Below are 19,320 nucleotides of genomic sequence, written 5' to 3'. Positions count from 1 at the left end.
GTTTAAATATTAATTAAGGGTAATTAATTGTGGGAATAATATTTAAAATTTTTGTGGTCAGCACTGAGGTTTTGTTTTCTTCCTCTTTCTGTTGAAATTGAAGAAACAATTAGGAATCTTTATTGTTTGGAAGTACTTTTAAAATAACTGAAAGTAACAATTATATACTTCTTATAAGAAGTATTTTAAGCATTTTTTTTATTATTTTAAATTCACTAAAAATTGGTTTTAAAAATATTTTCACTGCAAGAGCTTTTAGTCGGCCAGAGGTCTGCAGTCCCTAAATTAGTGTCTCATTCTAACATTTTGACATATGTCTTTAAGTAGTTTACGTGATTTAAAAACACCAATTTAAGAATAGCAGACTTCTGATTCTTTTAGTCATTTTAAAAACAATTCTAATCAAACCAATAGATGGTCAAACTGCATTCAACCGCCTTTCAGACCATCTTTCAAAATATAAACCCTCAAATGGTTTACGTGTTGGTCAATGAGCAATTTGGGCGCTTCATAAAGTCAAGCTTCTTACCCTACAAGGACTAAGCAGGTCCGACGACTTGGTCAGCTTTCTCCAAGTCCGACCACTGCGTGACGTGAGATATAATTAATACAAACTACCCTGCTTTACCGTTCACGGTAAGATTGTTTAGGGGTAGTTCAGGGACAGAAACTTCGATAGAGTTGCCGATTAGGACAACTCTGAAATCGAATTAGATTAGTGAGTTTATAAAACTACCAAAACGTAAGCGGCTCTGTTTGTGAGAGCAGTCGGACATCTTACGTGGTCCGGCTGCTCTACACATGGTCTACCCTAGAGGTCTCCACAACTCTAGAAAGGAAATGTTAAATTGGCTCATCTCTTGAATAAAACGCGAAACAAATCAAGAAGACCGGAGATTGGAAATTGCATCAACATGTTTGCCCTCAACCTCGTTATGATCGAGATGTCAAGATCGGAAATTTAATCATAAAAACAATATAAATCATCGTTATGTCACCTCCTTGGTGAATGATTGTAGAACAAATACAATTCTGTGGATTAAACTAGTAGGATGAAGCAAGCCTCAAGTCTCAAGCAAGTCCTACAAAGTCCATTGAAATCCATGAAACCTACGACCGATTCATCGCATTCCAACAGATAACAATCATCCATCTACAACGAAAGAAAAGAAAAATGTAAAATTTATGAAGACAGAAATTTGCAGCCATTTTGACATAATTTGCAGTTCAGATGAAAACGTAGTGCGCGATTGGACAAAAGTAGGTATTTAGACATTCGTTTCTAAGTAAACAATTAGGTTCACAACTTAAACTTCATAAGCAAGGTAAACAGAAGCGCAACATGGTAAGTCTCCGAGCCAAATTTTGAAGTCTGCTAATCAGAAACCATCATTCATCACAGCCCTAAACAAAGAAACAGGCATAGTCAAAAGAAGTGAAGCAGCTTAGGAAGTATTTAGAAACAGAAGGCCAAAGCAGTAACACAATTAATGTTCTAGGTCCAGGGTAGTCGATATGCATTAGAATCGAAGTTGAAGCATGATATGATTATGCTACTAACAGATTTCAACAAGTAGAAGAATCTACTACAACCATCACCCTTGAAATTTGACACCAAAAGTGACCAATTAATAGCAAGGCAGGACAATGCATCTTCTAGTAAAGAGTAGATATATGATTTATACAGTTATGGTAAAAAAAAATCAATGAAACCATCAGTTGAAGTGAAACCGAAATGTACAAAAGTGCAATTCTTGACCTAATTAATGAGGAAACACTATCATCATCATCATTTTTCATCACCATCATCACAGTACAGATAGATAAAAGACTTTAAACAACAAAAAAACATTAGGAAGCACCAATATTTAATTTTTAGTTCCTTTTACATCAAGAAATTTAAGAGTTTTATTCACCACCTTGTCTTAGAGCGCAAGTACATAAAACTTTGCTCGAACCCTCTGATATTCATCATACATCATCATTGCAATCTGAGTGAATACAACAAATCAGTGTTATTACTAATTCTATCCTTATACATCTATGCTGACATGAATAACAAACAACAAAGAAAGTAGTTCAGCTAGAGTTTGCATTGCCATTCAAAGGTTCATGGTTCATATCAGCATAAAAACATCAGTGATTTATTCATCGTCAGTGAATGCAATTTTTTTTGTAAAGCACATTTGTGCAAGAAATACAACTGTTACATTGGAGGAAAACCCAATTTTACATATAAAAGCCAACAAAAATAGTTGTAGACCATAGTCTTCTTATCTAGTCTACTGAAGAGAAGTCGACAACAAAAATAAATCCAAGTCACTCCATATCTGATGCTTGATCCTCATCTAGTCTTGTCTTGCCCTACAAAAGCAAAAGCATATGCATTCTTTCATTGCACAAGACGGGGAGAGATAGAGAGAAAGATGGGATAGACCAAAAGAAAAGGATGAAATTTTGGAGCAAAATAGGCAAAAAGATTGTCTCACTGATTTTAAGTCCTGGCAATACTTCCATCCATGATCATCTAACATCACCCCCCTTCTCAGACAAAGAAAAAAGAAAAGAAAATTGAAGAATTTTAAACAATTAGGCTGTCATTGTAGCCAAAATGTTAAAACTTTTGAGCAAGTAAAGATGCCCACTTCTTAATGCACCGTAATAACTTACGCAATAGTTAAATGATAGACTTGAAGTAATGCTAAATGACCTGCATTCCTTAGAATTCTAATCTAGATGACAAGTAATGAATCACTAAAAGAACCCCAATTTCACTTCAGGAACAATATAGCAAATACTCTGCAATTAAAAGAAACCACAGTGCTCGAATTTCCGAACATAAACAAGCAATCATCGATCAATACACAGATAAACTACAATGCAAAAATTTTGTCCTTTCAATTCAAAGCCTTGCTTATGACAAATCAGATTGCCTATTGACTAAAACACTCGAAACAGAACAACTTATAATGTACTCACAAAGAACACGAATTGAACACGAAACAAGTAATTGAGCCGATAAGCAATTTCCAAATCCAATGCCACAAATAAACAATTCAGCAAACACCCATCACGCATCACAAAACGAAAACTCGAAAGACAAAGAGGGAATACCTTCGGAGGTCCAACCGTAGGAGCGCTGAGAGACGGAGAGCATCGAAGTGAGCAATGCAGAGGCTGTGGCTGTGTGGTACGGAAGCATCGTCTCCACGCAGCAGCTCAACTCCACGGGCGACCTTCAAAGCAACAAAGCACACATTTTTAAATAAAATTGAAATTGATTAAAATAATTAACATTGAAAGTGATGAGATTTAGGGTTTGATGAATGTTCGATTTACCTGAAAATGCGAGGAGCCGAGAGCCTTTGGGTTGGTTTGGGGATGTGAAATGGTGAGGAGGCTGGTTTGGGTCTGGCGGCGGAGGCGAGCCTCGAGGCCACGGTGGTTCGCGCCGCAGAGGAGCGGAGGACGGACCTGGCGGCGGCGAAGGAGGACATGGTTGTGGGATGGCGGATTGTTTTGGGGTTTTAGGATTTCGTTGAGTGGGAAGAAGGTTTGGGGACTATAGAGGAGCGTTCTGGTGTGTTTCGCTTGTATGCCTACTCCCATGATTGAGGGCGTGGCATACGATGATTGGGGGACGAAGTACAAGGCTGTGATTTTTCGGTCAAGATCTAACGGCTTGGAATCTCCATTCCTGTTCTTAACCACACAATTACTCTACAAATCTTTTACTTCTTTCTATTTATATTCAAAATTATAAAATTTAACAATCTTAGTTCGGTTAAATCAAACTTCACAAAGATAGTTGGTTAAGGCAGTGTGTTTGCCTTCTTGCATCCAAGTTCGAATCCTCGTGCCTATAAATTAAAGTAGTTTAAAATAGAATATCAATTTGTCAAAAATAAAATCTTGAACTTCAAATAGTGACGTTATTTAGCTTGTAACTCAAGTAGTTAAGTATATTTCCGATTCATAACTTTTAAATTTTGAAACAAAGTGACCAAGCACAACAAGCGAAATGCAATACTTGGTGCGAAATGCAAAATCTCGTTTCAGAAATTGACAAGATAGAAGGTTTGATTCAATTCCAAGCAATTTCGGACTCTCAATCAACACGTCAACTGTGATAAAAATCTGGATTCACAACGAATAACTCAGTTCTGAGTACACAAATGACTGGAGAAATGTGACACAATGTCATGGTACGGAAGTGAAGTTTATTTCCCTTCGTATGGAAGTGTACAAAATGCACTTAGCCTCTGGCATCGAACATTGCCTTCTTAGGCTTGCTCTTGCTCTTACTCCTGCTGATCTTTACGAGAGCTCCAAGCAGCAGCGGGATGCAGATACGCCGAGACATGTCTACTCGACGTCTCGCGGAGACCTCAGACTGCGAACCCTTGATCGAAATCCTGTCATGCTCTTCGAAGCGGATGGAATTGGGGAAGTACAACCGTCCTCTATCACCCGTTCGAATCCCAATTAGTCGGCCTAGTGACATGCTGTGGTCTTGGAAGAAGGATGCTGAGGACTAGTTGGGGAAGTAGACAATCACATTCCATGAGAAGGGAACAAGTTGGCAATGTGGGAATCAAGGCAATTGAAACAAAGGCAGGATTTACCTCGGTGTCAAGGTTGGAGGACGAAAAGGAGGTGAAACTGGCGGAGCGAAGGTGCGAGGACTGGTGTTCTACAACTGCAGCTGGTAAGCTCCCCACCACTCTAAGTCTCATGTTCATGATCTCAAGCCCTAGGGGCCATCCATGGTGCATTTCAAGATCCTGGGGATTTAACAATTCAACGTTTCGCAGATCGCGTGTTTACATAAAGAAATGCAACAGAAAATGCAGGTTTTTGACTCAAATCCTAAACATGTTTGTTACAAAAAGATAGATTGTGCATGAAAATGCAGGGATTAGGTGGAAGAGAGGGAACCATCAATAGTAATATTAGATCCCTAATTATGGTGATTAGTAAAATTAAACCCTATTAGTTGATTGATTAATATTCAATAGGGATTTGACCGACAAAGTAGTTGCATTGTTTAGGTCTACCTGCTATCTATGTCTGCAGCTCAACCAATTTCTCAATATCTAAGCAGGATTAGAATTAGATTAATGGAAAAGTAAAGCAGTCCTAAAAATATACTTTTGATTTGACTTCCTCCTCCTCCTCCTGATATTTAACTCTTCCAGAACAAACATGCATGCTTCTAGTTATGCTTTCCTAAGCCGGAAAATAATCTACGGGGAGGAGATTCGAACTTAGGTACAAGGACTTAGATGCACTGTCCTGACCAACTAGCCTAACCCACATCTGCATACGCAAATTGAGTTAAGTTCTCATCCTATAATCCTATTCAAACGCTGAACCAAGAAGCACAGAAGAAACAAACTTGCAGGTTAAAAGAGAAGAAACAAACTTGATAAAAGCGTTAACAAACAAATACACACTTCGAAATCCAGAGAATTATAAGTTCTTCAGGCAGAAAGTTTACTTACCTCTGCAACCATGGCTTAAAGAACAGCCTGAGCAGGAAGAAGAAAGGAGAAGACTATGTATTCACAGGAGAATCCCCACACTGATGAGAGAAAACGTTATGGAGAAAACAAGGTTCGTTTTCATATACTTCCTTAAAAAATACATCAGGTGATTAAATGAGCTCTGGTCCCACCTCCATGTCCAGTTCAACCCATTAATATAGCTGCAAATTCACACAACCTCAACCTGTCCTAAATATCAACCGTGGTTTAACCACTAATAATCTCCTGTTTTTTTTTTTTTACAAACAATACGATATTTACAAAGATACTTTCCCAACAAGTCACAGTAGATGGCAACTTAGACCTCATCCCACCATGTGAAGATCAAGTGTCAGTAGACTGCTCAGGCACAAGTTTTAACCACCAACCAAATACAATAATTTAAAATCTTATCTTTGACACATAAACCCATGTTTTGAGTAAATATTGTGTTCATAACTGTGTTGGTCTGGTTTTGGTGCAGCCGTGCAGGAATTGAATTTGAACGTTCCAAAACCATGTGCAAATCAAATGGTTAGGTGGCTCCATTTAGACATGAGAAAATATAATTATTAAGGTAATTACATTAGGAGGTTGAAGCTGTTGAGCAATCTCTGCTATCCCTTCCAAAAGCCAACTACAAATGGATTAAGTAACAGAAGAGATAGGTGATGTTGCAGCTCTTTTTGGTTGGAAATTATATATCCTTTAGTTGGAATCAACAGTGTTGATCATGACATGTTAACCTTAAGCGGATAGTTAATCTCGATCAATCGAATATCAAGTGCAGATTTCTGCACAAATAATTTGACAGAAACAAAACTTTTTTCATGTTTTTTTACGAACGACAACAAGAGATCAGAGAAATTGAACCCAGGACCTTAGCGTAATGCATGATTGGAATTTGGATCTGCATCTGCATCTGCATAAAGTTGTGGGACATTTCCAAGAACTTTCTAACAGGTTGGACAGTTGGAGGACAAATCATGAACAGTAATAGGTCAGCCTTAATAATTAGGTATCGAACTTGTCATACAAGTGAATTAAACACCTAAAACTTCTCACTTACCGTCTTGCTGGTGGTGGGACAAGGGTTGTACTTGAAATGTGGTTATGTATGAAGCTGTGAAGCCTGTAATTGTCTACTTAAACAGTACATTGAGTTCAATTTGTATCCAAATGGAGCATGCATTTGTAAAAGGTGAAAATTGCAGATCAAAACAGGCACTGTAAATTGTGCAAGGACAATCTCAGCTTAGCTGTGTTCTTCAGTAACCTGCAGTGACTCGAAATTTAAGGCCTGCAGCTGCATTCTTTCATCCATCTCTTTTAACTACAGCCCCACTACTGTCGACCAATTACCGGGAATGGTAATTGGGGTTGTGTCTTTTAGTGGATTCAATATCTGGGTTGCTATTCACTTCTTACCCTTTTTTGCCATAGTTTGCAATGATTTCATGTCCTTGGATTTCTGGAGGCATGCCCTACTTGCACTTCAGGATGATTACTTGATTCAATAACATTAGGAAATGAAACTTTGAACGAATGTGAATGCGATCATTCCATAAGAACTCTAAAATTAAGCAAGTTTGGACTAGATTAGTACTAAGATGGGTGACTTTTAGAAAATCCTCTTGTGTTGCATCCATTTCTTTTAGTTTGATAAGAAAAAAAATACAAAGTATTTTGTGTCCATTATTATTCATCAAAAAATCACTGCATGTAAATTAGAAAGAGAGATTCATTGGTAGACAGACACCAAGAAATCACACGTTGCCATGGGCACATTTCGGAGCCCTGAGAGGGAATTAGAAAATATTTTATACTTACAAAGCGTTTTTTATATGAATATGTTCATTCATTAGACTATTCATTAAATTAAATACTTTTGAAGAAGCATTTTCAAACAAATATTATCATAAACACTTTCAATTATTTCGTTGATTCCAACTATTCTAAAAATACTTTCAAACAAGTATGATAACTGCTGCTGACGATAAACTTGAGGTGGGAGTTGAGAGTCGAGACAACGGAGGTGAATGATGAAGCGAATGGTGATGAGGAATGATTACTTTGGTAGGTCAGATAGGGACAAAAATGTCAGAATCAAGTTTCCCAAACGTGGCAAACAGAGACACACGAATCGAAAAGTATTGGTTTGGTCGCTAGCAACACTACCAGCCAAACCCCAAGTGCCAACCAAGTGACTTCCCCTCTAGTAATTTGGGTGCCGACACCACCAATTTCCTCCTATGTCATGTACATCCCAACCCACACGGCACTTCTCCATAATAATTTATGACTAGTGCTAACGTCAACTTCGCACGCGCACATGAGTTGATTTTAAGGAAAACTAATGAAAATGGCTTGAAAACTTTAAGTTTTAATGATAAGGACAAAATAAAGGGTAAAGTGAATAGTACAATGATTGACTTTTTAGTGTAAAAACGTGATTTTTCGTTAAAGTAAACAGTACCGGATGCTTTTCGTTAAAGTTCCCTTGATTTTATTCGTTGAAGCATGTGCGATTCGTTATAATCAACAATTAGAATGATATACGTGAACGCGGTTGATTGTAATATTTATTATGATGTAAGGTATACTCTATTTATGAAGGAAGAAAATGGTGGATCACATTCGTTTATTAGGCGTGCAAAATTTGAGAATTGTTGATCACCTATTGAGCCTCAACCGTTGATGCACCACCGCATATACGTTGAAGATTGTGTAGAGTGGATATGTCAAATAGAAATGTTTCCTTTTCTTGTTAAAAGATCAAACTGTTGATAGTGGGCTACATAATGGGTTATTCCCATCTCCTCTTGATTGTTTGGTGTTTCTTTGGGCTTGTGAATTTAAAAGTTAGACCCATATTTGGTATTTTCTGAGAAAGCCATGTGAGCAACCCAATAAATTATTAGGAAAACTAATGAAAATGGCTTGAAAACTTTGAGTTTTAATGATAAGGACAAAATAAAGGGTAAAGTGAATAGTACCAGGATTGAATTTTTAGTGTAAAAATGTGGTTTTTTGATAAAGTGAACAGTACCAGGTGTTTTTCGTTAAAGTTCCCTAAATTATTAGCTTATTTTTCTTGTTCTTCAGGTTGATTTAGGGGTGGTTTGGGAGTGAGGTGATTAAAAAAAAACACCCATGAAAAAAAGCTGTGAGGGTTTTAGGCGTTTGGTAAACTGAAAAAAAGGGCTTATTTTGGAAGCTGCTGTGAGAATAAGCTGAAATCAAAGGAAAAAGCTGAAGCTGCTATTTGTAGCTTTGGAAAACTGGTTTTTTTTCAAAGCACATGGAGCTACAATGCTTCTTTAATGAAAAGACTCACTATCAGACTGTTTTTTTTCTTCCAAAAGCACTTTTACAAAAAAGTTTACCAAACACTCTGCTGATTTATTTCACAGCCGCTTATTCTCACAACAGCTTTTTTTCAAAGCACAACAATACCAAACCAGCCCTTAGTATTGATGTGCTTTGAAGAAAAAAAATTTGATTCTACTGTGCTATGAGAATAAACAGCTATAGAATAAAGCAACAGAGTGTTTGGTAAACTTTTTTATAAAAGTGCTTTTGGAAAAAAAAACATTATTATATTGTTTGGTAAACTTATTTGTAAAATAGATGTGACTGTGGAAAATGATCAAACATGATATAATACTAGATGTGCCATTAATTTAATTTTTTTAACAAATAAAGGTGAATTATTAAATATACTTTATTTTTAAAAGAAAAATATTTATAAACTTTATCTTAAATATTAATTAATATGACAAACTACTTCAATTGAAATATTTTAGACTGAATAGTTAAGATTCAATAGTACAATATTGTTAATATACTTGAAAGTAATCTAATTAGATGTATTCGTCAAACTTACCGCTGATTCTATCTTATGTGATATTTCAACTTTAATGTCCCGCTCTTCTTTTAATTTTGTTCCGGCAGAAAATTCGGTTTTATTTCTCTCTGTCTGTCTCTATTTGATTGGGTTTAGCAGATAGAAATGCAAGAACAGGCGATGAGCTCCCTCGCTTCGAGCTCTCTACCTTCCAGCAACGAAAGGTCTTCGAGCTCTGCATTCCATCTTGAAGTTAAAGAAGGTTTGACTTTGATTTTTCAACTCGTTTTGTAGTGTTTTCAAGTTTCTTTTCCAGAAAGTATAGCTTTGTTTGTTTAAATTTGTGTACTTGTTTTTTAATCAGAAGAATTTTGAGATTTCTCACCTGGGTCTTGTAAAACCCAGGATTTTCTCAGCTGGGTTGTTGTTATTTCCCGGGAAAATGCTCTTTTCGGATGAAAAGTCTTCTATTTTTACATTATCTCAGATAAAAAAGAGAAAGCTTTGTTCAATAAGTATAGCTTATTTTGTTCGTGGTTAACTGTTTATCTTTGCAAATCGGAAGAACTTCAAATTTTCCCATCTGGGTTTTGTAGAATCGACAATTTTCTCAACTGGGTCGTTGTTTGTTTCCCGGGATTTGTTTTTTTTTTTAAGAGATGGCTTCACACCTGAAGGATTTTTCTGAAACAGAGAAAGGAAGTGAGAGTAAGAGTAAAAAGTTAAGCTAAGCCAAACTGGGGCTTCATCTGGTGAACCTCTAGCCTCAAATCCATCCTTAAGGTTTAGATATTGACCATAAGAAAAGTTTTTCAGCCTTCAATTTATCACACAAATATGGAGGGTTGGTAGTCAAATTGGAGCCAATCCAAGTCTGCTTCACACTTTAATATTGGAGGGAATTAAAATTGAAGTCCAAGACCTACACTTGGAGAGAAACTTGCATGTCGAAGCATGGACGGAGTTAGAAACATTTTTTTAGCAAGGGCAATTTCGAATGATGAAAATAAATTGAATTTTTGATCCAATGCTATTAATTTATTGTCCAACAACACGAGTTTGGGTAACTAGTGTTTAGAACGGTAAAATTGTAAACTATTAGCTAATGAAAAAATTACATGGCTCTGAAGGGTGAAAGTGTAAGAAAAGTATAAAACGTGAGAGGGTATTTTCAGTTAAGTATTTGGACTGAAACATTATTTTTGAATATATAATTAATTTATAATTTTAGTTGAAGTATTTTTCATGGCAAAAAGATTTGAGTGTGTACAGTTATCCCCAATGAGCATATGTTGCCTCGTCCATGTGTCGAAGGGTGTGTTTACTTTTGTGTCTGTTTTCTCGCCTAGCGCGAAGGTCATGCGAATGGAGAGATACACACAATAATTTGAGAGAGAGAGAGAGTGGGGTTAAGAGTAGTGGGTGGCTTTGATTATTAGTCCTACTAGCACATGCTCCTTCCTTCCCACATTCTCCCTTTATGGATTTGCACTGCGCTCCTCATCTCATGTCATTCCCATCTTCTCCTATTTTTTGTGATTACGGTTAAGTCACGTCAACATTTTATATTGATTTTTTTTATAAAAATAATAAAAGAAAAAGTAATGTGAATATCAAATGTTGACGTAACTTAACTGTGATCACATAAATAAGAGGAGATGGGAAAGACATAAGATGGGAAGGGCAAACAATTCAAGTCCCTCATCATTAGTGCATGCAGTTATATACTACAATTTGAATCATATAGCGGTACAATTTGGTGAAGTGGGCATCCATATCCATAAATAAAGGCACATCACCAACTTTGCCAAATAGCTTTTGGTGGTAGAGAGAGCAGCTACCCCGATTTGGTCCCCCATTGATTGGGTTAGTTTATAATATATAAATGCCACATGCATGCATTTCTTGCATGGATGGGAAAGATTGTTAGAAAAGTGGGAGATGTTATTGACATTCTGAAATAGTTATTGAACACATAATAATTTATTTGAAGTGCTAATAATAATTTTATTAAAATTTTGGTAGAGATTTTAAAGTGTCTTGATTTCTGACTAGCTTTTCTCTCTTGAATAGGTAGGTGATGAAGCTTTAAAACTTGAACAAGTTTTCTGCAATTTTAGATGGCCAAACTGCAAAATAATTCCATCTCCTAGATCAACTGCATACTCTATAAATGGTCCCAATCAAGTGAGTTAGTTTATAATTTATGTAACTGCTTGTTAATATGCATGCATTGGGTGGATGGATGGACGTGAGAGGGCGATTTCAAGTCAATAAGGTTTTTCACTTGCGAAAGTCAGAGAGAACATCTATCGTACGCAGCTTTATCCTTACTTTATAAAGACATTGCTTTCATGACTCAAACATGTGACATTTTAATCACAAGAGAACAACATTTCCGTTGCGGCAAGGCTCGTCCTTTGTTGCTCAAAATTATGTGAGAGGAAGATAGTTAGATAAAACAAGTTGCTCTGTTACTCAATTTTTTGTGGCACATTGTGATTAATGGATTGTGTATGTTTCAAACTTAGATATTCAATTGTTCATAAACGGGCTCAAATTTTGAATAGCCAACTCTTATAGCATGGTAAAAATGTGAACTTCAAACTCAAAATTATTAGCTAAAATGCGTTCTCGATTTTCTTATATTTTTCAAGAGGGTAATTAAGTTGTTGATTTCTTAGCTAATTATGGAGTTCGTCATGCAAGCTTTCATTGGTGGGATCATATCTCTTCCCTTGCGTCTTGAGCCTATTCTAGGAATTTTTCAGGATTCCCTAGCTATCGTTTTTCATGACTTTGTTGGCATAATTTTTTTTGCGGGGTTTAGTTTTTTGTTCCCGTCTTTCTGAAAAAAAAAAATTCTTGGATTCACCTTATCAGCATAACATGAGTTGTGTGACATAGCTATAATTGTGTCTACATTTGTTTATGAAGAGTGAGGGTTTTCCTGGCGTGTATGATACTTTTTTCCAAAGGGCGACCCAAAGCCTGGCACCAAGCTTTGGAAGGGTCAGAGGAGGAGCCGGAACGTCTATCGTACGTAGTCTTATTTTTCATATATGTTATTTTCACAACTTGAACTCATGATACTTCGACTTTAAAAGAACAACGTTTTCGTTGCGACAAGACTTTCTAAAGTAAATAAAATATTCATCCAAAGAAGGGGAAAAAAGATAAAGTTTTTGGTCAAAAGGTTGAAGCACTTTGAATGCTATTATGCTCTTTTTACCAACTAATTACTCTTGTGGAAAATGAATATAAGCCACTTTGAAAACTTGAAAGCAACCTTGAGTCTCCTTTTTCTTTCACCATATGATTATGAGCGCGCTAGGATCCTAAGCCTCAAGCTTAGCCAAAGGGATTAGGTGAATGAACTAATAATTCAATCATCGTTAAGCTTTCAAACAGACGGATCAGCGGTCTACTATTAATTACTCTAATACCAATATTGTTATAACTTAATCACCTGCATAACCAACTCTTTTACAATAAAAGGTACCAACCAAATTGGCAAATCAAGGAGTTGAAACAAAATACCTTGTAGGGAGAAGCTGATATACATTTTCTTCACTCTTTCACAGTCCACAAACTCAAGCTTTTTCAAAGCATGAACACTGAAGCATTTTTATGCAGAAAGAGAGACAATAATCTATCTTTAATCACGTTCTTTTCGATTAAAACATATTACCACAAATATATATATCAAAACACAGCAAAGTGGTACTACTCAAAACAAGTCTCATGGCACGAACTGATCTTCACTCTCTTGGAACTCCTCCTCATTCTGGTACTCTTCCATGGAGTTATAGGTGTTCTGGTTCGCATTTCCGTTGCCGTAATTGCCCCTGTTGTTGTACCAATTTTTTGATTCGGCCACCCTAGAGTTTCCGTACTGGTTCTGGTTGTAGTTGCTCTGGCTTCTCGGGTCGTAGTAGTACTTGCCGTTCTCCAAAAACCTGGTGTCACTCATTCCCTGCTTCTCAACATTGTAGTAGTTGTTGTTCTGGTAGTTGTTTGGGGTGGCGGTGTAGCTGCTTTGAGCGAACCTCGTGTCGCTCAGGCCATTAGGATTGGCCTCAAAGTTGTTGTTGTTCTGGTAGTTGCTGGGGGTGGTAGTGTAGCTGCTCTGAGCGAACCTCGTGTCGCTCAGGCCATTAGGATTGGCCTCAAAGTTGTTGTTGTACTGGTAGTTGCTGGGTGTGGTAGTGTAGCTGCTCTGAGCGAACCTCGTGTTGCTCAGGCCATTAGGATTGGCCTCAAAGTTGTTGTTGCTCTGGTAGTTGTTGGGGGTGGCAGTGGTGGTGGTATAGCTGCTCTCAGCAAACTTCGTGTCACTGAGGCCATTAGGGTTGGCCTCGAACTTGTTCCCGTTGTAGTAGTAATTGTTTTTGTTGGGATTGTAGTGGTTGTTGTATCTGTCGGGGTACTTTGTATTGTGCTGCTTCTCTGCCTCGGCCGTATAGGGCAGGTTGTTGTTGTTGTTGTTGGGTGTGTACTTGTAGGGTTCACCGTTGGTTGTGGTGGAGGGAGGCAGCTGGACGGACTCATGACCGTAGAGGCCGTATCCGTTTTGAGTCTCTGGAATGAAAGTTGGCTCTTGCTCTTGCTCTAGCTTGAAAACTGGGGACTCTGTTTTTGGGAGCTCTGTTTCTGGAGACTCTGTTTTTGGAGTCTCTGTTTTTGTGAGCTCTGATTCCTTCACATTGTTGTTGTTAGAACTGGAAACTTTGCTAAAGAATTGGCTCTCTCTGGCTTGAGCTTGGAGAGAGAAGAGGAGGAGAGAGAGGAGGAAGAGGAGAGAGAAGAATTTGGGAGGAGGAGGAGCCATAAGTGGCTATTGTTGTGGGAGGCAGCTGCTCTGAATTGTGAGGTGTGAAGAGTGGGAGTGTTATAGTGGAGGGAGACCTAGCGGGCAGTGCATTGTTTATATAGAGAGACATAATTTTTTTTTCAAGTATCCAACCATTTTTACCATAATACTTAATATACTTAATATACCGAACTGTGTTCCGGCACATACTTTTTCTTATTTCTCAACCAATTTTTTCAACTCATTAGGTGCAAATCGGGTGGAGGATTAGTGATGGTTTGTGGTCCCCACTTTGGTATGCAACTTCAACAATATTGAGTACTCTGTTTCTTTTCCAGTTAATGAGTTTTGTATTTTATCCTTAAAACACGCGCGCACACACACATGCTTTTAGGTTAATCCAACTATTAGTGTTGTTTAGGTTAATCCAACTTCAACAATACACACATGCTTTTAGGTTAATCAATAAAGTGTTTAGTCATTTTGATTATCCACGTTTTCGTTTTATTTGTAAAACACTTCTCAGAAAAATATTTACCGAATCAGTGCTGATATAAGAAATGTGCTCGTAGAGCAGCTCCATCGAAATTTATAGAGTATGTAATAAGCACTTGCTAATAGAATTATGCTTATGAGTTATGACCATTGATTTTTGTTTCATTCCAAGAAAACCAAAAACATGATATAAGATGAATGAGGACAACGAGAACCCATCTAACACAATTGATAAGGGAATGTTAACTTTAATTGAGGGTGCTCATGATGTTCCCCAATGCGAAGGCTGAGGGGAAAAATAAATTGGAAATATGACAAAGGATAATTTGGAAATAAATTCTAAATGGTGCCAGAGGAGAAGCGTGATCGACCCCATATACATCATTGACGTGGCCATGTAATTATGCTGGATTGTGGAGTTAATGATTCATGTTCTAACCTAGACGGTGGATGCAACTGTGACGGTATTTTTAGTTAAAAGTAGTGTTATTCAAACGCTTATTTTTACTTTTCACATATTCTTCTTAATTTTTAACCGTCGGAGCATGAGTTGAAGAAGATCAATCACCACAAATTAAAAAAAAAATGTGTGTATGAGGTAAAAATGGGTGTGTGACTAACACTATCCTTAGTCAATCACGCACATACATGTGTAATGTTGAGAATGAATCTTACATTGATGGAAGGACATACTTTGCATGAGCTTATATATAAGTTGGGTTACTCCCCATATTGGCAATTGGTTTTATGGTGGAACATCAACTTTCTTGATGTATTAGAGCAGATTGTCGCGCCACAGTGCTCCACGTCATCCTGTTTGTATTGTCTACGTGCTAAGCTTGAGTTAACGTGACAATGCAAGATATTGGTTTCTGTAATTTAACTTTGTTTTAAGTGGATTTTTCTTGTGTTAGTTGGAATATTTAAGTTGCATAAATACAAAACTGAAATGCAATTAGAGATAGAGATAGTTCATAACAATCTCATCTTTTATATGGTCCAAAAATAGTGACCAACAATCTCATCTGCTAATATTTAGATCCCAACTACTAAATTATTAAATTGTCACCAGAAAATAGTGAAAAAATAAAGATGATGTTGAAGTTTTTGTGGTTCGTTATATCTTCTTCAATTCCATCATTCACATTTTATTTATTTTTTAAAGTCATAATTTCAAAGGAAAAGGGTGGAAGGTTAAAGGAAGCTTCCTTGTTGATTGTATTTGTATATGCACCACCAAAAACCCTAGACCATTTCACAAAAGCCAAAAGAAAGGAAGGAAGAAAAAGAAGAGGTACATGGTATCATTGGTGTTGATTTTGTAAAAGCAAAAGCCTATTTAGCACCTTCCTACCAGAAAATAAAGACAGAAAAAAGCAGTAAATAAAACCTTTGAAAAAGCAACCACAAGTGGTGAAAAAATCTCACACAACATTGTCTTTAATTAACTTATAGATGATTTCACATTATGTAAGTTGGTTTTATGTAATTGCCTGCATACTTAGATTTCCTAAAGTAATTGGTTGACGGAGACAGACTTACTTGCAATGTGGATAGACTCATATTACATGAGGAGCGGGAAAGACACATAAGTGTATATCTGATAGATTTTAATCCTCTTTAGTTGATCTTGTTTATCGATTGTCTCAGTTGATCTTGTTTATCAACTGTCTCTGATGTTATACAAACTTAAAAGATGATGCTATACAAATATAAGAACACAAAGTAAACATGCCACATAAAACATAAAGAATTTAGCTAGGTTCGGCGAACTTTGCCTACTCCTCGTGTGATCTCTCTTAAGAAATCACTTGTACTATGAAGAATAACAACCTAGTTATAAGAACTTATTGAAAAGCCAAAACCTTGCTTTGGATAAAGAACTCTTGGCTATCTACCCTTATATTTTCTATATTGTTCGTGTGCATAAGCAGCGCTTAGCAAGCCTATTTATAGTACATAGACCGATGGTTACATGACTTACAAGTATAGAATGTCTAAATCCTTTTAGAATAAGGGAAACTAAATTATTTCCTAATCCTAAACTGATTGGGATTACAAAGAAAACCTGTTTCTCAACTCTTATAGAAATAACTTATGCACATTCCTTTTCTCCTTCTCCAACACTGAAAACCTAAACCTGATCGGCTTTGGTATTTGGCCGAGCCAAATCACAAGACAGCCGCTCTCAACTTATCCACACAAGCAAGAAAGAAGATGACCCAAATTTCACATCAAGGTTTTCATAAATATTGAAGAGTCTTAGTAACCAGTGACCTACAATGGCGCTGGTATTTGGTATTGAAGTTTAGCATGTGGCAAGTGGTGTTTGCCAACTAATGTGAGTAGCCATCCGAGAGTTAGGTCATTGTTTGGTTATAGCAGTTGCAGATTGAATCAACTAATTGATGCAAAGGTGGCCCACTCAGCCCTCTCTCTCTTCCTCCCTCTTCCTTTCTCAATCGAAACAAAGAGTTATGCGTACGATAAACGTTTATTTCTTATTCTCATAAAACAAAAAACCTTGTTTGCTCGTGATCATTTTTTAATGGAAAGAAAATTAGGGTTAGGGGTGTGATATTCACACATATCATTTTACTTTTTACACACCTTTTTAATTTTCGGCCGTCGAATCGGATGAATTGAAGAAGATCAATGGACAGAAATTATCAAAAGGTGTGTGAGAAGTAAAATGGGTTTGTGGATATCACACCTCTTAGGATTATTCTTTTTCCTCAACCACCAGCATTCCTTAGATTCGGGGGAATATAATTAAACAGTGAAAGATGCTTTTGTCAACGTTTGTGTTTGACAAAGCACCCAATTCCCTTTTCTTTTTCTTTATGTTTAGTTCACTTTTCTTTTTCTTTTTCTTTATGTTGCACGATTAGCGGGAGCATAGTTTTCGTCCTTCAAAGTTTGCCCTTTGGACATTAATTTGTTTGGCAATCGGTTGTATATTTATTTGTGTCCATCGCTCTTATGTGCTCTTATGTGTCTCATCTCATCTCTCATGTCTCTCTTTCAACGTGTGTTTTTAAACAGAATGTGTCTTGCAATCAGTTGTACATCGTGTAATTTATCTTTTCCATGCTTACTAACGTATTATGTAAAAAAAAAAGATAAACACAATAGATATACAATCGATAATTGGTAATGTTCTCCATTCCTACTTGCTATTATTTTGGATAGTGCTATCTACACATCCCTTTTACAACGGATAACACCAATCATTGTTTTTTTTTTCTTGACTGTTTTCTTGTTGTCCCCTTCATTTAATTTTTCTTGCAGAGTTGAGTTCTGTAAGGTTAAGTGGGAAGAGCTAATCACTCAAAATAAACAATACATATCTGTAAAAAGACTACTAATTTCAGCAGAAAGCGAAGCTAGTACAAATACATTCTTTTATGCATCCCAAAAACATTAATAAAACACAGATTTCCCAGAAACCCAGATATATTATTAAGATAAGATTAACAAAAACCACTTGTATGATAGATTATTGAGCGGGGACTTTCGGGCCATTTCACTCGTCCGCGCCCAGTCACAAGAAAAAACTCTTCGGATCCCACACAGGCGCAAGTCGGTGGGCTCGAAATGCAGGGATCATTATGTGTCTTCAGCGAAAGTGTAATGTGGCACGAAAGTTCCTTACCTTAAATTTATCTGACTTTCCGGATAGGGTAATGTTACGAAAATTAAATTTATAAACTAAATAATGTGACATCAATAGCCTTTTGGTCATTTTCGATTATGTGGGGCCATTTAGCCTAACCCTAGGTTGTAGACGATATTCAAGCTATTTTCGACCATCTGGCCCTCTGCACTATTTGGTTGGAGATGACCTTAGTTTCCAAAATTTAGTTTTCAAATTTTGTCTCCCTAGCATTACGCTGCGCCGGATAAGGTTTCCAAAGCAGAAGGGAAAACAATAACATATTGGGAGCCAAAATACCAAGCACAGGATTCACATCACTGCCAAGTCGTTTTCTCCTCATCCTCTTCTTAAACCTCTCTATCCTCTGGTCCTCACCCCACTGAGCTTCCTCTCCACCCTTTGCAAGAACCAATGGCGGGGGATGGTGGTAAGGGCACTTGGACCTCCAGGAGGTCTGGGGGAGCCCTACTCCGGTTTGAGAAAGAGAGAGAGGGCAAATTGGAGGTGGATGGGAGGGTAGTCACAGTTGAGGTAGGAGGAGAATTTGGGTGGCGATGACGAGCTGGGAGTGGAGAGATGGCGCGGTTGTTGGGTTGCTTAGGATGTGGGTTAGGGCATTCAATTTTTGCTCCCATGTGGTGTTCTCCATTGTTTTGGTGCTTATCCTTCTACTGTCTCAAACGACAATGGTGCAAGTAAATGCTATTAATCACGTGAGCTACACGCCTACACGTCCCTTGTTTAAATTAATCTAATAGGATTCTCTTTGGATTCTTCTAGCGAGGATTTTGGAGATTCGTGAATCATGTACGTTCATTATACATTGTGCAGTCAGTTTTTGTCAAATACTGTTTGTGTTTAATTTTAAATAAAAATATTTAAAATAATTTCTGACTGCATAATATACGATGAACGAACATGATTGACAGATTTCTAGAATCAGAAAGAGGATCCGGATTCTAAATTAATGGCTTACTGATGA

At 37.1% G+C, this 19,320-nt stretch overlaps 3 protein-coding genes, 1 long non-coding RNA gene and 1 pseudogene across 13 annotated transcripts; 1 reads left to right on the top strand and 4 right to left on the bottom strand.

Annotated features, from left to right (window-relative positions):
* Window positions 1–881: 881 nt before the first annotated feature.
* LOC126622303 (protein NUCLEAR FUSION DEFECTIVE 6, mitochondrial-like) lies at window positions 882–3,565 on the bottom strand. 7 transcript variants are annotated; one of them, XR_007623393.1, is made up of 4 exons: window positions 3,340–3,564; window positions 3,115–3,236; window positions 1,920–1,991; window positions 882–1,153 (listed from the first exon to the last, which is right to left on the bottom strand). XR_007623393.1 is itself a non-coding variant. In XM_050290997.1 (4 exons), exons 1-3 carry the CDS (start codon window positions 3,495–3,497, stop codon window positions 2,534–2,536), a joined length of 288 nt encoding a protein of 95 aa, XP_050146954.1. In that variant the 5' UTR covers window positions 3,498–3,564; the 3' UTR covers window positions 2,123–2,364; window positions 2,490–2,533. The 7 variants fall into 7 exon arrangements, 5 of the variants coding, with proteins under 5 accessions (XP_050146955.1, XP_050146956.1, XP_050146951.1 ...); XR_007623392.1 differs by lacking the exon at window positions 882–1,153 and adding an exon at window positions 1,183–1,404; XM_050290997.1 differs by lacking the exons at window positions 882–1,153; window positions 1,920–1,991 and adding exons at window positions 2,123–2,364; window positions 2,490–2,541.
* Window positions 3,566–4,030: 465 nt separating this feature from the next.
* LOC126622301 (uncharacterized) lies at window positions 4,031–5,771 on the bottom strand. The gene is made up of 3 exons (XM_050290992.1): window positions 5,505–5,771; window positions 4,626–4,784; window positions 4,031–4,534 (listed from the first exon to the last, which is right to left on the bottom strand). The coding sequence occupies exons 1-3, from the start codon at window positions 5,514–5,516 to the stop codon at window positions 4,256–4,258; spliced, it is 450 nt and encodes a 149-aa protein (XP_050146949.1). The 5' UTR covers window positions 5,517–5,771; the 3' UTR covers window positions 4,031–4,255.
* A 3,649-nt stretch (window positions 5,772–9,420) lies between these two features.
* LOC126622296 (uncharacterized) lies at window positions 9,421–11,902 on the top strand. The gene is made up of 2 exons (XR_007623389.1): window positions 9,421–9,634; window positions 11,446–11,902. It is a non-coding gene; the product is annotated as an uncharacterized LOC126622296 (long non-coding RNA).
* A 996-nt stretch (window positions 11,903–12,898) lies between these two features.
* Window positions 12,899–14,283, bottom strand: LOC126622292 (protein E6-like). 4 transcript variants are annotated; one of them, XM_050290983.1, is made up of 2 exons: window positions 13,602–14,283; window positions 12,899–13,511 (listed from the first exon to the last, which is right to left on the bottom strand). In XM_050290983.1, the coding sequence occupies exons 1-2, from the start codon at window positions 14,201–14,203 to the stop codon at window positions 13,115–13,117; spliced, it is 999 nt and encodes a 332-aa protein (XP_050146940.1). In that variant the 5' UTR covers window positions 14,204–14,283; the 3' UTR covers window positions 12,899–13,114. The 4 variants fall into 4 exon arrangements, with proteins under 4 accessions (XP_050146940.1, XP_050146941.1, XP_050146942.1 ...); XM_050290984.1 differs by having other exon boundaries at window positions 12,899–13,601; window positions 13,701–14,283; XM_050290985.1 differs by having other exon boundaries at window positions 13,701–14,283.
* Window positions 14,284–17,978: 3,695 nt separating this feature from the next.
* Window positions 17,979–18,987, bottom strand: LOC126622295 (uncharacterized; annotated as a pseudogene).
* Window positions 18,988–19,320: the final 333 nt, after the last annotated feature.

This window comes from Malus sylvestris, chromosome 5 (assembly GCF_916048215.2).
Source record: "Malus sylvestris chromosome 5, drMalSylv7.2, whole genome shotgun sequence".
NCBI classification, from domain to species: domain Eukaryota; kingdom Viridiplantae; phylum Streptophyta; class Magnoliopsida; order Rosales; family Rosaceae; genus Malus; species Malus sylvestris.
This window is presented reverse-complemented; position numbering and strand designations above follow the sequence as displayed.